This window comes from Mobula hypostoma, chromosome 25 (assembly GCF_963921235.1).
Source record: "Mobula hypostoma chromosome 25, sMobHyp1.1, whole genome shotgun sequence".
NCBI classification, from domain to species: domain Eukaryota; kingdom Metazoa; phylum Chordata; class Chondrichthyes; order Myliobatiformes; family Myliobatidae; genus Mobula; species Mobula hypostoma.
The window spans coordinates 28,012,437-28,028,705 of record NC_086121.1 but is presented as its reverse complement, the minus strand read 5'-3'; the positions used below and the strand labels follow the sequence as shown (position 1 = coordinate 28,028,705).

General features: G+C 36.4%; 1 protein-coding gene across 3 annotated transcripts in view; it reads left to right on the top strand.

The window, feature by feature from the left end:
- vps13d (vacuolar protein sorting 13 homolog D) overlaps positions 1–16,269 on the top strand; it is a 323,941-nt gene that overhangs the window by 142,757 nt on the left and 164,915 nt on the right. For all 3 annotated transcript variants that reach the window (XM_063033119.1, XM_063033121.1, XM_063033120.1), the window contains exons 33-34: positions 10,518–10,725; positions 13,288–13,362. In XM_063033119.1, coding sequence (XP_062889189.1) covers positions 10,518–10,725; positions 13,288–13,362 — 283 coding nt within the window. The remainder of the gene's footprint in view (positions 1–10,517; positions 10,726–13,287; positions 13,363–16,269) is intronic.

Sequence of the window (16,269 nt, the reverse complement as noted above, 5' to 3'; positions counted from 1 at the left end):
ACCAAAGGATCAAAAATGACACTTCTGATTTTTTCTAAATTTAAACATGATGTAGTTTGAGATAACCATTGAAATGTAGTAGGAGGATTGGTCTCTTTCCAATTCAATAAAATGGATCTTCTGGCCATTAATGTAACAAATGTGATCATACGACAAGCTGAAGAGGATAAAGAGCTATGTTCCATCATTGGCAAACCAAAAATTGCCGTAATAGGATGGGGTTGTAAATCAAAAAGCAAAACTGTTGAAATGATATCAAAGATATCTTTCCAAATTTTTTCCATGAGAGGGCAGGACCAGAACATATGAGTCAAAGAAGCCACCTCAGAGTGACATCTGTCACAAATAGGATTTACATGAGTAAAAACAAGTTAGTTTATCTTTAGACATGCGGGCCCTATGTACTACCTTAAATTGTATCAGCGTATCTATAGCACATATAGAGGAAGAGCTAACTAATTGAAAATTTTTCTCCCATTTCTCTGTAGGTAAGTGAAGTTGAAGTTCCCTTTCTCATTCATTTTTAACTTTATCAGATATACCTGGCTGTATTTTCATAATTATATCATAAATAGTTGCTATTAATCCCTTCTGATAAGGATTTAAGCCTAAAATTTTTTCCGTGATATCATTTGGGTATGAAATCGGAAATGTAGGTAGCATGGTATTTAAAAAGTTCCTTATTTGTAAATATCTGAAAAAATGGGATCTGGGCAAGTTATATTTATTAGACAACTGTTCAAAAGACATGAAACAGTTATTCAAAAATAAATCACGGAAACATGTTATAACCTTCATTTTCCATATCAAAAAGGCTTGATTCGTAACAGAGGGTTGGAAAAATTAGATATAATAGGGCTTGATAATATAAATTTGTTCAAACCAAAAAATTTACGAAATTGGAACCATATTCGTAATGTGTGTTTAATTATTCAATTTAGAAAACACGAAGGGCTGTGAAAATCCTAAAATAGAAACTAATGAAAGCCCTTGTACAGAGTAGCTTTCAAGGTTTACCCTTGTGGGCTTGGAATTATATCCCAATCTTGTGTTCAAAATATTAAATATCGAACATTAATTGCCCAATAATAGAATCTTAAATTCGGCAATGCTAAACCACCATCTTTCTTGGACTTTTGTAGATTTTTTTTACTTAACCTAGGATTTTTATTCTGTCGTATATAAGAGGAAATTTTAGAATCAATAGTATCAAAAAAAGATTTAGGAATAAAAATTGGTACCACTTGAAATAGATATAAAAATTTAGGTAGAATAATCATTTTAATAGCATTAATTCGACCAATCAGTGATAGAGACAGTGGGGACTATTTAGTAAGCAATTGTTTAACCTGACTAATTAACGGTAAAAAATAGAGCTTGAATAAGTCCTTATGCCTTTTAGCAATTTTAACCCCCAAATAAGTAAAATAGTCAGTAATCAATCTAAATAGTGAACATCTATAAATGGGAGCCTGCATATTTAATGGAAAAAGTTCATTCAATTTATAACCAGAAAAACTACTAAACTGAACAAGCAAAGGTAATACTGCTGGAATGGATTTCTGAGGGTTAGAAATATATAATAGTAAATCATCTGCATATAGTGATAATTTATGTATCTCATTCCCACGGGTAATACCAAATATATTAGGAGAGTCACGAATGGCAATAGCTAACGGCTCCAGGGCAATATTGAATAATAATGGACTAAGAGGGCAACCCTGCCTAGTACCACGGAATAACTGAAAAAAGGAAGATCTTTGATTATTTGTAAATACCGAAGCCAAAGGAGTAAGGTATATCAATTTAATCCAAAATATAAATATCGGACTAAAATTGAATTTCTCAAGCGTATTAAACAGGTATGTCCATTCGACTCTATCAAAAGCTTTCTCAGCATCCAATGAAATGACGCATTCTGGAGTTCTAGGTGAAGAAGTATAAACAATATTCATTAATCTCCTAATATTAAAGAAGGAGTAACGATTTTTAATAAATCCAGTCTGATCAACAGAAATAATTTGAGGCAATACATTCTCCAGTCTTGTTGCCAATATTTTAGAAAAAATCTTAGAATCCACATTCAGCAAAGGTATACGCCTGTAAGATGCACATTCAGTAGGATCCTTATCTTTTTTAAGAACTAGGGAAATAGAAGCTCGATAAAAAAGATTGTGGTAATTTACCTATAGATACTGCATCCTTAAAGATTCTACATAACCAAGGAGAAAGTATAGTAGAAAAGAGTTTTAAAAATTCTACTATATAACCGTTTGGACCAGGTGCGTTACCTGAATTCATCAAGGAAATAGCATTCTTTATTTCTTCTACCATAATAGGTACATCTAATTTTAAACGTTCATTGGGTGGTAATTTTGGAATACTCAATTTCTTTAACAGTTTGTGCATTATAGTGGAATCATCAGGAAATTCTGATTGGTATAAAGAAGTATAAAATTCTTGAAAGGATTTATTTATCTCATCTTTTTTACAAATCTCAACAATCTGGCGTTTAACCGAAGCCGATTTCAGTTAATTAGCCAATAGTTTCCCAGTTTTGCCACCATGTATATGAATTGACTCCTAGTTTTAACTAATTGATTTTCAATCTAAGATGATAGTAATAGACTATGTTCTATTTGAAATTCAACTCTCTTTATAAAGCTCCTGATTAGGAGCAATAGAATATCTCTTGTCAATTTCTTTAATCTTGTCAACCAGCTTAAGTATTTCATTATTAGTTCGCTTTTTCAATCCAGCAGAATATGAAATAATTTGTCCACGAATATATGCTTTAAAAGTATCCCATGGTACCCCGCTGGAAATTTCCTCAGTAAAATTCGTTTTGAAAAAAAATCAATCTGTTCCTCAATAAAATTAACAAAGTCCGAGTTCTGAAGTAAAGTGGTATTAAATCGCCATTGTTTAGTACTAGAAAATGTATCCATTGACTTAATGGATAGTTTCAATGGTGCATGATCGGAAACAGCAATGGAGTTATATTTGCAGTCAACAACAAGTGGCATTAATCGAGAGTGAACAAAAAAGTAATCAATTCTAGAATAATGATGATATACATGTGAAAAGAATGAAAACTCTTTCTCATTGGGGTGTAAGAATCTCCAAATTTCTGAAGTTCCAGAGTCATCCATAAAAGAGATAATAAGAGTAGCCAATTTGTTCGGAAGTGCCTGATTAGACATAGACCTATCCATCAAAGGATTTAAACAACAGTTAAAATTTCCACCCATAATCAACATATAATAGTTAAGTTAGGAAGGGATGTAAAAAGATATTTTTAAAAACTTCAGGACAATCAACATTTGGAGCGTAAACATTAACCATAACAACTTTTTTGTTAAATATCAAACCAGTATTTAACAAAAAGCTGCCATTCGGATCTAAAATAGTCTCTTGATAAACAAATGAAATTGAAGGATCTATAAAAATAGAAACGCCTTTCACTTTGGCCTGTGAATTCAAATGGTACTATTAATCCTTCCAAAACGTAAAAAAACGCTGATTATCCTATTTCCGCACATGAGTTTCTTGTACGAAAATAATATGAGCATTCATCCTTTGGGATACTTTAAAAATTTTCTTCCGTTTAATCGGGTGGTTTAAACCATTTATATTCCAGGCGATCAAATTAGTGATCTTATCCATAGTACTGAAATTGAACATAAGCTATGTAAAGGGTTAACCAGAAAACAAACTCATGACCCCGGAAGAGGAAAAAAGGTAACCGGAAGTTACGACATTTCAGACATTTTGGTGGTTTCAAGTCAGCCCATTTAGAGAAAAAAATCTAAATTAAAAATAAGAACAAAAATATCACTTCCCCCCACACAAAAACCCAGAAGAAAGCCAAAAAGTGACCCATGCTAAATCTAACCCCATCTCTCCAGAAGGCAACCCAAAAGTAATACGTTTTTCTTTTTAAAAAAAAAACACCACCCATGGTCAGAAAAGTAAAAAAGCAATTACTATAAATGTAAAGAAAAGATTACAACAGTTACAAACATAAAATAATTTCTTCTTACTCATATGTCAAAAAAAACCAAATGCCAATTCATATTATTAGTTTTTTTTTCATATATAAATGATCAAAAATGACGCAGCAAGAAAAAATAAATTCTTAGGGGAAGAAGAGAGCAACCTGCCATCTTAAGATGTAATACTTCTCCAGTAAAGTTTCAAAGAAAAGGAAAATCAAAGACTGAATCTACTACTAAATTACCCTCAAAAGCATAAAGATTCAAGGTGAAAAATACAAAATCACTAACAAAAGAAGAAAGGAAGAAATACTTTTATTCAAAAATACGAAAAATACCTACACTAGAAAACCAAGGCAAGAACCCTCAAAATATAAAAGTCTAAATCTGTAAGCTAAATATAGCTTTTTTCCCAAAAAAAACTGTAAAGCAAGTTAGAAAAAAAGAAAACAGTGCGCTAGTTACTCCTTAGCAGAGGAAGGCAGATTGTCGAGAAAACTTTGAGCTTCATCCGGAGTCTTAAACAGACGATGAGATTTATCAGCCAGAACAATTCTCAGACCTGCTGGGTACAGCAATGCTAATCTAAAGCCCTTACGATAAAATTCTGATATCTGCGATTTAAAAGCCATCCGTTCCCTCAGAACTTCCGGGCTGAAATCTTGAACGATGCGAATTCTGAAACTTTGAAGTTCAATCATACCTTTCCGCCAAGCAGCTTGTATCACTTGATCCTTAATGTGAACATAGTGGAACCGAATAATAATAGGTCTTGGTTTAAAATCTTTGGAAGGTTTGGGGCGTAAGGTACGATGCACATTATCAAGCAATGGGGGTGGGGGGGGGTGGGCTCCAAACTTCTGGACCAAACACATCCATTAAAAATTCAGTGAAGTATTTAGTAGGATCGCCCGTCTCAACATCTTCGGGGAGCCCGATTATTTGCAGATTCTGTCGCCAAGATCGATCTTCAAGATTAATAATCTTTGATTTAAAACGTTCCAACTGCTGAGATGTCGAAGCTAGATGTTTCTCCAGAGTTTCAATTTTTCGGTCTCTCTTCTGATCGCCTCCATCCATTTCTGAAATTCTGATCTGTTGTTGATCGATTTCTCCTCTAAACAATTTAACATCATCTTGAATCGTCTTCAAAACTTCTTCAAACACAGCAAATCTTTGGTTAAGTTTATCCTCTAGAAGTTTCGACATTGTTTCAAAAGTTAATGGAATGTGCTTAGATGCTTTAGGATCGCCATCTTTTTTCCCGTTTCCGTCGGAGTCTTTCCCATTTTTAACTTCTCGTCCTCTGGTCAACATTTTCAGTAAGTTGAAAACGAAGTTTAAAGATATATCTGTAGTATAAACCCTTTAATGTAGATATAGATAAAGTAAATAAGGGTGGTTACAGGTAAAAGAAGTAAAGGGAATGGAGCAAAGCCAGAGTGAACCTCACGCCATGAGCGTCTCCTGGAGAGTCGAAAATGTCAAATGACCTGTGGTAATTTAGCCAAATTACTTTGCTGGCCCTTCTCTAATTTTTGACACTGCTACAGTTTCCAGGCCTTATTACATATAGCATAGCATTAAGCATCGTGGAGAAAATTGCTACTATTTTCTTCTCCATGGTTGCTTGATTTGGTCTTCTAAGCAACAGACATAACTTGCAATTCATCTTGATGCAGTAAGGCACTAGAGTTTGTGGGTTGTGGAATAGAAAAAAACAGGATGTCAAACCAGAATTGTAAAGGATTTCCAAATGTAAGTTATTACTGTATTAATTAATATTTAAAAAGAGCTTTTGACTTTGAAAAGAAGAGTTTTTAAAACAAACAGAAACCCAAAAGTCTTTAACCTCTTTAGGAACTCAGCAGGTCAGACAGCATTTATGGAGAGGAGATAGACGCTGAGTGCTTACAGCATTTTGTGCTTGTTGCTCTGGATTTCCAGCATATGTCAAATCTCTTCTGTTTAGGTTTTAACTTCTAGCATTTTATTCAATGCACAAATAATCAAATAGTGACAAACAAAGAGATAAAGTATTTGTATTACTATACAGAAATTGTAATGTAGGAATATAAAGCAAAAATTTGGAGTAATCTGTAAGAATATGTGAACTTTTGCCTTAGAAATCTGATCAGCTGCTGGCTTCCTTCACTTGATTACTCAAGAATGTCACTGTTACATGAAACTCTTTCAAAGTATTAATTTATAATGTCTATTCATAGAACAATTTTACACCACTGTTAACATAAACTTGGATTTGATGATCAGCAGTAAAAAAAAAGGCCTGCACAGTGCTTTTTACATTCTAAAGTAGTTTTAATTTTTCCTGACTATGGCATAAGAAATTGTGTGTGCACCAAAAGTTGAAGCCCTCATCAAAAAATCACTGTAATCCTGTAGATTCAAAGTAAGTATGTTTACTTTTTGTAACTGATGGCAGAGAGCAGATTGATAAGGTAGGAGGAGTTAGGTTTTGGATATGGTTATTGTTTTATACTATGCTTTGAAATTATCTGCAGGTTTGTTTAGCGTTTAAAGATTAAGAGAAGACGCAGTTATTCTCAGTAGAATTATAGTGAAGGCATGTGGTGTGCAGCTCTGTCTAGCTTTACAAGTAAAGAATGGTCACTTGACTGAGGTACTGGAGGGTAGCCAAAGGTCATGAAATTGATACGAAGGTTTCCAGGTGGGAAAGGAGAGAAAAGATAGGCAGAGGAGGGTGGTTAAATGTGAGAAAAGCAAAGCAAAACATTTAAAATGACGCACTATCCATACACAAATCTTTACACTATCCTAACGCGTTTAGAAATTGGCAGGTATTATGCCGTGGGCATCCCTGAGTTGTTGACTGAAAGAAGGTCATCGTTGGGAGCTTAACATTAAAGACACATTATATCAAAAGGACAGGTAGGAAGACAGAGGGAATGGGTTGGCTCTCTTGGTTAAAAAAAATTAAATTAAATATTTAGAAAGGGGTGACATATGATCGGAAAATGTAGAATCCTTGTAGGAGGAGTTAAGAAACTACAAGGGTACGAAGACCCTGATGAGAGTTATGTACAGTCCCTAAAAGGGTAGCCAGGATGTGGATATAAATTACAATGGGAGACAGAAAAAGCATTTTAAAAAAAAAGGCAATGTTACGAAACTCATGGGGATTTCAATATGCAGGGAAGATTGGGAAAATCAGGTTGGTGCTGGATCCCAAGAGAGAGAATTTGTAGAATGCCTGCAAGGTGTCTTTTTATTGCAGCTTGCGGTTGAGCCCACTAGAGGAAAGGCAATTCTGGATTGGGTGTTGTGTAATGACCCATATTTGATTAGAGAGCTTAAGGTAAAGGAACCTTTAGGAGGCAGTGATCATAATATGACTGACCACCCTGGAGTTTGAAAGGGATAAGATAAAATCAGATGTATCAGTATTACAGTGGAGTAAAGGGAATTACAGAAGCATGAGCAAGGAGATGGTCAAAGTTGATTGGAAGGGGACACTATTGGGGTTGACAGTAGAACAGCAATGGCTGGAGTTTCTGGGGGCAGTTTGGAAGGGGCAGGACAGATACATCCCAAAGATGAGGAAGTATTCTAACCGGAGGATGAGACAACAATGGCTAACATGGGAAGTCATAGCGTAAAATCAAAAGAGAAGACATGTAATATAGCAAAAATTAGTAGGAAGTTAAAGATTGGGAAGCTTTTAAAAACCAACAGAAAGCAACTAAAAAGCGGTAAGGGGAGATGAGATGAAATATGAAGGTAAGTTAGCCACTAAAATAAAAAAAGGTACAAAAGATTTTTTCAAATATATAACGAGTAAAAGAGAGACAAGAGTGGTTATTGGACCATTGGAAAATGGCACTGGAGAGGTAGTAATGTGGCAAAGAAATGGTAGACAAACATAAGTATTTCGTGTCAGATTTCACTGTGGAAGATACTAGTAGTATGTCAGAAAATCAAGAGTGTTAGGGCAGAACTAAGTGTAGTACTATTACTAAGGAGGAGGTGATTGAGAAGTTAAAAGGTATGAAGGTAGATAAGTCATTTGGGCCAGAAGGACCACACCCCAGGGTTCTAAAAGAGGTAGCTGAAGAGATTGTGGAGGTATTAGTGATAATTTTTGAAGAATCACTAGATTCTGGATTGGAAGGACTGGAAAATTGCGAATGTCACTCTACTCCTTAAGAAGGGAGGGAGGCAGAAGAAAGGAAATTAGAGACCAGTTAGCCTGACTTCAGTAGTTGGGAAGATGTTGGGAGTCCATACTTAAGGTTGAGGTTTCGGGGTCCATGGGGGGGGAGGGGCACATGATAAAATAGGTCAAAGTCAACAAGGTTTCTTTGGGGGGAAATCTTGCCTGACAAATCTGTTGGAATTCTTTGAGGTAATAACAAGCAGGAGAATCAGAGGATGTTGTTTTCTTGCATTTTCAGAAGGCATTTGACAAAGTGCTGTATATGAGGTTGCTTAATAAGAGCCCATGGTATTACAGGAAAGATATTAGCATGGATGGAAGATTGTCTGACTGGCAGGAGGCAAAAAGTGGGAATAAAAGGAGCCTGTTGATTGGCTGCCAGTTTCTAGTGATGTTCTTCAGGACTTGGTATTGGAATCGCTTCTTTTCACATTCAATGTCAATGATTTGGATGACAGAGTTGATGGCTTTGCGGCCAAATTTACATACAATACAAAGATAAGTGGAGAGGCAGTAGTGTTGAAGGAGCAGGGATTCTGCAGAAGGACTTAGATTGGGAGAATGGGAAAATAAGTGGCAGATGGAATATAGTGTAGGGAAGTTGTATGGTCATGCACTTTGGTAGAAGGAATAAAGGTGTAGATCATTTTCTAAATGTGAGAAAATCCATAAATCAGAGGTGCAAAGGGACTTCAGAGTCCTTGCGTAGCATTCCCTAAAGGTTATCTTACAGGTTAAGTCAGTGGTAAAGAAGACAAGTGCAATGTCAATATTCATTTTGCGAGGACTAGAATATAAAAGCAAGGATGTACTGCTTTATAGGGCACCAGTCAGACCACAGCTGAAGTATTGTGAGTACTTTTCAGGCCCTTTATCTCAGAAAAGATGTGCTGACATTGGAGGGGGTCCAGAAGAGCTTTACAAGAATAATCATGGGAATGAAAAGGGTAACATACGAGGAGTGTTTGATGGCTTTGGGCCTGTACTCACTGGAGTTTAGAAGAATGAGGTGGGGATGGAGGGGGGCGGGAGAGGAATCTCACTGAAACTTACAAATATTGAAAAGCCTAGACAGTGTAAAGAGTAGGTTTCTTATAGTGGGTGAGTCTAGGACCAGAGGATGCATCCTCAGAACAAAGTGACGTCTGTTTAGAGCAGAGATGATGAAGAATTTATTTAGCTACAGGGTGATGAATCTGTGGAATTCCTTGCCATAGAGGACTCTGGAGACCAAACAATTGAGTATATATATAGAGCAGTGGTTGATAAGTTCCTGAACAGTAAAGGCATCAAAAGTTGCAGGGAAAAGGCTGGAGAATGGACTTGAGAGGGATAATAAATTAGCCATGATGGCATGGCGGATCGGACTCGATGGGTCAAATGGCCTAATTCTACTCCTATGTTTTATGGTCTAAATCAGAAACTTTGCTTTGTTCTATTGAAAAATTATCTTATGTATTTATTTACCTGTATGAGGCACTTACAGATATTAGACTGTAAGGAATAGACCTGTATAGTATCAAAGATTAAACAAAACTAAAATGGATGTGGCAATCATTAACATTCGTTTACTATATAAAATGAAAGTTTTAAAGCACATGCATTGAATTTGTGATCTTGTGGCCATTGTGAGCAGTGGTTCTAACAGGAATTTCTACCTTTCACATTTATTTAGATCTTACTGATTCAACTGGACTGTAGTCTCTCAGTAGGCAATATAATGTTAATTCTGAGAGAACCGAAATAGTCACTTTATATCCCATTGAAGGGCAAGTGTACTATTTGTGAGCAAACCATTACTAAATCTTGATCTTTGACTTTATGCCACTGTTCAGTTCCAAAATGGAGGCCCAAATCTTCTGCAATAAGCAACTTTTTGCAGTGAGGTCTATTCCTTGCCATCTGAAAGCTGGTATAATGCTACCTTTTAATGGTGTTTCCTTGCCTTTGTTACAAAATGAGAAAAGGAGTGTGAATTTCATTGAATATGATCCTTTGTAATAAGCCAGAGCCAGCTGGCCCAAAAAGATCATGTGCTGTGGTTTTGTTGGTAAATCAGTTAAATCTCAAGGTATGTCATCAAAAAGCGGATGTGAGAGAGGCTGTTGCTCTTAGATGTTTAACCCTAGCTGTTTGATTATTAATGAAATTTCACAATTAAGAACAAGGATAGGAGATATTAGTGACACCTTTTCACTCAAGGCTTCATTTTATGAGTTCAAAAGTAGAAATTAACAAGAATGACACAATATAAATATAGGGATATACAACACAGAGATAATCCACATCTGTCCTAATCGTAAACACATTTTGTTCTTGTGCTTCAGATTCAATTCTCTAGTCTTGATATCAGACTTTCATACAATGATGTGCAGCTTTTCCTGGCAATAGTCAAGTCCATACCTAAGCAAACCACTACAGTGCCTCTTGTGCCTAATCTTGAGTCAGTGAATGGCAGCACCAACTCAGTTCGTTTGACTGGCAGCTCAACAGCAGGATCTGGGAAAAGTAGACATGAAATGGATCCTGTCCTTGGTAAGTAAAGGCAGAGCAACTGAAGACTTCTGTAGAATAACTTGAGACCACTTGATAGTATATAAATCTCTTTATGTTCTTGCAAATCAAAATGACTTTATGAAAAGGTAAATTGTGCTTGACAGATTATTTCAGATGTAACAAACAGAAGTCAGAGCAGAAAATGTCAATATTTTTGGATTTTCAGAAGGCCTCTTGACCAGTTGCTACATTAAAGGCTTGTGCAACTGTGTTATTAGCTTTGACTGAAGTGTGTCGGACTGAAGAATGATCATTGTGTGGAAGATATTTTTTGGCAGCTTCAAAGAATGTAACAAGAGCAGTAACTCAAAGATTAATTCTTAGCTCTAAATTAGTTATGATTTATAAAGACCAGGAGGAGGGGTTAAGTGCAAGGTAATTAAGTTTGTGGATGACATGAAAATTGATGGAGATCTTGCTGCAATCTGAATATTAGGACTTTGCTACAAGATATAGATAGGCTATGTGAGTGGCAATGACTTGGCAAGTTCAGTTTAATGTAGTAAAATGTGAGATAAGAGGAATCCTAGGATTGACCGTTATCTAAATGGAAGAAGATGAGTAAAGTACGGAGAGAGTACGGATCTATGTGTTCTTGCTCACAAATTTCAAAAAACATTTGCATGCCGGTGAACAAATGGCTAGGAAGACTAATGGCATATTGGCCTTCATTGAAGGAGGATTAGAGTTCAGAAATGAGGAAATACAGAGTATTGGTGAGGCTATACCTGGCGTACTGTGCACAACTTTGATCCCCTTATTTATGAAATGACATAGTGTAATTTGAAGCAGTTGAAAAGAAATCCACCAGGCTAATGTATGGAGTGAAACGGTTGTCCTATCACCCGCGGCTAAAGAAATTAGATCTATGTTCTTTAGAGTACAGAAGAATGGTGGATGATCTTTTTGAAACGTATAAGATTCTTAGAGGGTATAATAAGGTGAAGATAGAGATATTTCTACAAGTGGGAATAGGTGAACAAAGCTACAAGAATGGGAAGGATCATTTTCAATTGATGTGCCAAGGAACTACTACTACTCGATACTTAAGGAGGAAGTACATGAATCTTTGAGAACTGGGAATTAAGGACTGTGGGCAACTGGTACAGAAGAGGAGATATGACCTGAGATTGTGTACCCATGATAAAGAACTGCCAGGCAAGTCTGAGGATCGGAGTAGTCAGCTGCTCCTACTTTCATTTACATTTTTAACTTGTCAGCAGACATATTTGATGTTGGCTTACATTGCTTATTCCACTTACAAACAGATTTCCACTCACTGCTTTTGTGTCTTTTCCTGGTAATATTTAGTAGGCCAGTGGCAGGATGCCGAAGGATTGCTCCTCTGATTTTACATAATAGTGAAGATGAAGAACCAAATGACATCATTAGACAAAAGTACTGACTTAATTTGAATTAATTATGATAAAGTTGCATTCTTCTTTTGGTAAATGTGTGAGCACTCAGGAAAAATAATTTCCTTAAACTTTCCAATTGTTGACACACAAGATTTCACAGATTAAATTACTGTCACATCTCATTTCGTGCAAAGTTTAGTATTTTACCAAAGTAAAATAACCATATTTTATCTCATTCTTCTATTCTTTCCAAATGAGTTTCCTAGTTTGCATGGAAATGTATGGGCTGTTTTGTAATTTACTTATGTCGATGTTCTGAATTTGAAATTGGAGTACAATTAGAGATTGTACACAGTTAATTCAGTGCAACTGGGGGCAAATTTTCATTCTGCCACTCTTGGTTTATTTTAACTTGCTGCCCATTACACTACTAGTGTTTAGGGCAGCAATGAAAGGCCTCCATCTCTGTGTGGCCTTGGCAACCTAGCAAGTCATGGGTGGAGAGTCAGGAATACTATCGGACACAGATGTAGAAGGGTTCTTCATTGTTGTTTCCATAACAGTTTTACTTTACCAGTCAGAACTGAACCCATGAACCTGGAGGACTGGTGGACCACTCTTAGTTTGACCTTTGACCTGTTTGGCATGGATGACCCTACCAAGAGACAAAGCACAAGGCCCCGACTCCAGCCAGCCTAGCTCTCCAGGTCATTGAGGCACACAAGCCTCCAAACCACGACAAGGTTTTGGTCCTTAGCTAACTTGGCCAGCTCATTAAATGATTTCAGGAATATCTCATTAAAGGAAGTGTACTCTATATGCTGCTGGGGAATTTAGGAGTCAGTCAGTAGTTAAATGAATGAGTTTCGTACAAGTCCTTTTCACTTGAAAGTGGGGGGACATTCCACTTTGGGCTTAGCTGTTTTAAAGTAGCCCTTGCCATTTGAAACCAGTCAAGAAGCATCATGACTGAATAACGACTAGGATGGAGTGAGCACTCAGTGATGTAACATTTTTGTAGCTTTGCACATTTTTCCCAAGTGATTTACTTTTTTATAATAAAAACTGTGATGCTTGAATGCAGCTTGTATATATGCAGTGGAGGTGTGATCTTTTGAAATATATGTGATTAATTGAGATTGTTTGTTCTAATTATGCATCAGCTTTTGTTTGTCTTTCTTAGAGTTGCAGCTGGATCGACTCCAAGACCTTGGATTTAACCTGGATGATTGCCGTAAAGCATTGCTGCAATCCAAAGGTAGAGAGCACGCATGTTATTATAACTACAGAGTATAAGCTGGTTTCTTATTTGTTACACATTATTTTTGTGTATACTACCAATATTAGAATGGAAAATTGTTGTAAGGAATTTGAAGAGAGGAGGAAAATAAAGATTAAATTATTGAATGTTTATGAAAAGATATTTTGAAAACAAGGATTGCAGAAATTTGTGTATTGGAGGTAAGTGACAGTTCTGCAGTGTTCCTGAACTATTTCTGAAACAAATTCTTCCTCTTTGCTATCAGTCCGTGAATCCATGAACACTAACTTGTTAATGCTTTATTTTGCACTATTTCTTAATCTTTTAATTAAAAGCAATTCTGTGTATTTGCACTATACTGCTGCAAAACAATAAAGTTTACAACAAACAAGTCAGTGCCAATAAACCTGGGTCCGATTCAAAAGGCACTATTACAGGAAAATTCTGAATGAAAATGTTGCTTTTCCTGTTTAGTTATTGTCCTTTCAACAGCAACAAAAAAGATGAAGTGAAAAGCAATTCCACTTCATTTTATTCATCACTTGCTATGGTTTGAATAGAGAATATTATTGCGAGTGTGCTATTTTATCACAATTCTGTGGAAATTGCTTTCAATCCCAAAAGTGGCATAAATTTAACTTAATGTGCATTGCTGACATTAAATAATATAATATACTAAAGCATCAGGGATGGAACGAGAATGTTCGAAGTTCAAAATCAATTTATTATCAAAGTGCAAATATGTCATCATATACTACCCTGAGATTAATTTTCTTTTGGGCATTCACAGTAGATACAAAGGAACACAATAAAATCAATGGGAAAAACTGCACATGACAAAGAGGTACAAACAACCAATGTACAGAAGACAACAAACAGCAAATACAAAAAGGAGGAAAAGCAATAATAATAAATAAACAATAAATTTAGAAAACGCGAGTTGTAGAGTCCTTAAAAGTGAATCCATAGATTGTGGAATTAAATCATTGTTGAGGTGAGTAAAATTACCCCTCTGGTTCAAGAGCCTGATGATTGCGGAGTAATGACTGTTCTTGAACTTGGTGGTGTGGAATTTGAGGCTCCAGTACCACTTCCCTGATGGCAGCAGCGAGAAGTGTGGATAGTGGGGGTCCTTGATGGATGCTGATTTCCTGCGACAGCGCTCCTTGTAAATGGACCTTAACCGTGATGGACAGGGACATATCCACTGCTTTTTGTAGGTTTTTTCATTCAGGGCATTGGTGTTCCATTACCAAGCTGTGATGCAAACAGTCAGTATACTCTCTACTGCACTTCTACAGAAGTTTGTTAAAGTTTTAGATGTCATTCTGAATTTGCAAACTCCTAAGAAAATAGAGGTGCTGATGTGTCGTCTTTGTAATGGCACTTAACTTGCTGGACCCAGGACAGATCTTCTCAAATGATAACGCAGAGGAATTTAAAGTTTCTGACCCGCTTTACCTCTGATTCCCTGATGAGGATAAAAATGTTGTTTAGAATTTTTTAAAAAACCTTTCTGAGCAAGTCTTATCATTTACCTTATCATGTAATCTACCCATCAATTTATGCCTGGAGAAAATATTCTATTAATGTACTCCCTCTTTTCAAAAGGTTAATTGATCAAAAGAAAATAGAATTAATCTTGCATGTATAAGAGCCAATTCATGACTGCAAGATATCCAAATGTACTTTACAATCAATAGAAAAATACATTTGAAGTACTTTTATAATGTTGGATCAGAATGTGTATTCATCCTCATTTCCATTATCATCTTGCAGCTTCCTCAGCATTCTGACATCCAAGCAGCATTCAGGCTTGCAGTTCCACATGTTATTGATATTGGTGTTCTTATCAGTGTGGAGCTCTGCTAAGCAAACACCAAGAATTCCCGTCAAGAGACAAAGTTACCTTAACTGTTCTCCAATACCCAGTAATTATCCAGGTCACCTTTGGACAAAACATTAGCTGTGCTTTCCTTACCTGGCCTAGAACCCTATTTATTATAGACTGCCAATTGGAAGATAAAAAATGGTATTAGAAGTTCTCCTTATGCCAATAGACAATTCAATGGAAAATTGCTTAGCATTTATAACATTGCTTCAACATTGATGCCACAGAATGATAGAAACTGCCCTTCAACCCACCACATCTATGCTGACTGTGCTGTCATATGAAGAGTGTTTGATGGCTCTGGGTCTGTGTTCACTGGAATTCAGAAGAACAAGGGGTGACCTCATTGAAACCTATCAAATGGTGAAAAGCCTTAATAGAGTGGATGTGGCGTGGATGTTTCCTCTGGTAGGAGAGTCTAAGACCACATTACACAGCCTCAAAATCGAGCGGTGTCCTTTTTAGAATGGAGATAAGAGGAATTTCCTTAGCCAGAGTGGTGAATCAGGAATTCTTTGCCAAAGGCAGCTGTGGAAGCCAAATCTTCATGTATATTTAAGACAGAGGTTGATAGATACTTGATTGGTCACCACATGAAGGGATATGAGGAGAATTGGGACTGAGAGGAAAAATGTATCAGCCATGAAGAAATGGCAGAACAGAATCAATGGGCCAAAGGCCCAATTCTGCTCCTATATCTTATGATCTTACAAATTTCCCTTCTATACCAATTCCATTTACCAGCACTTGGTCTGCAGCCTGTCATGCTCATCCGGGTGCTCCTTAAATGTTGTGATAGTACCTGTCCCTTCACTTTCTCAGGCAATGTATCTAAATGTCAAACTCCTAAGTGGGGGAGAAAATCTTTCGCAGATCCTCTCTAAACCTCTAATTCCTCACCTCTACCCGCTGATCTCAAACACCTCTGCTATTGAGAAATTAAAACACTCCTGGTATCTAAGCTATCCATGTCCCCTATAATTTTGTTTACCATTGTCAGGTCCTCTCTCCTC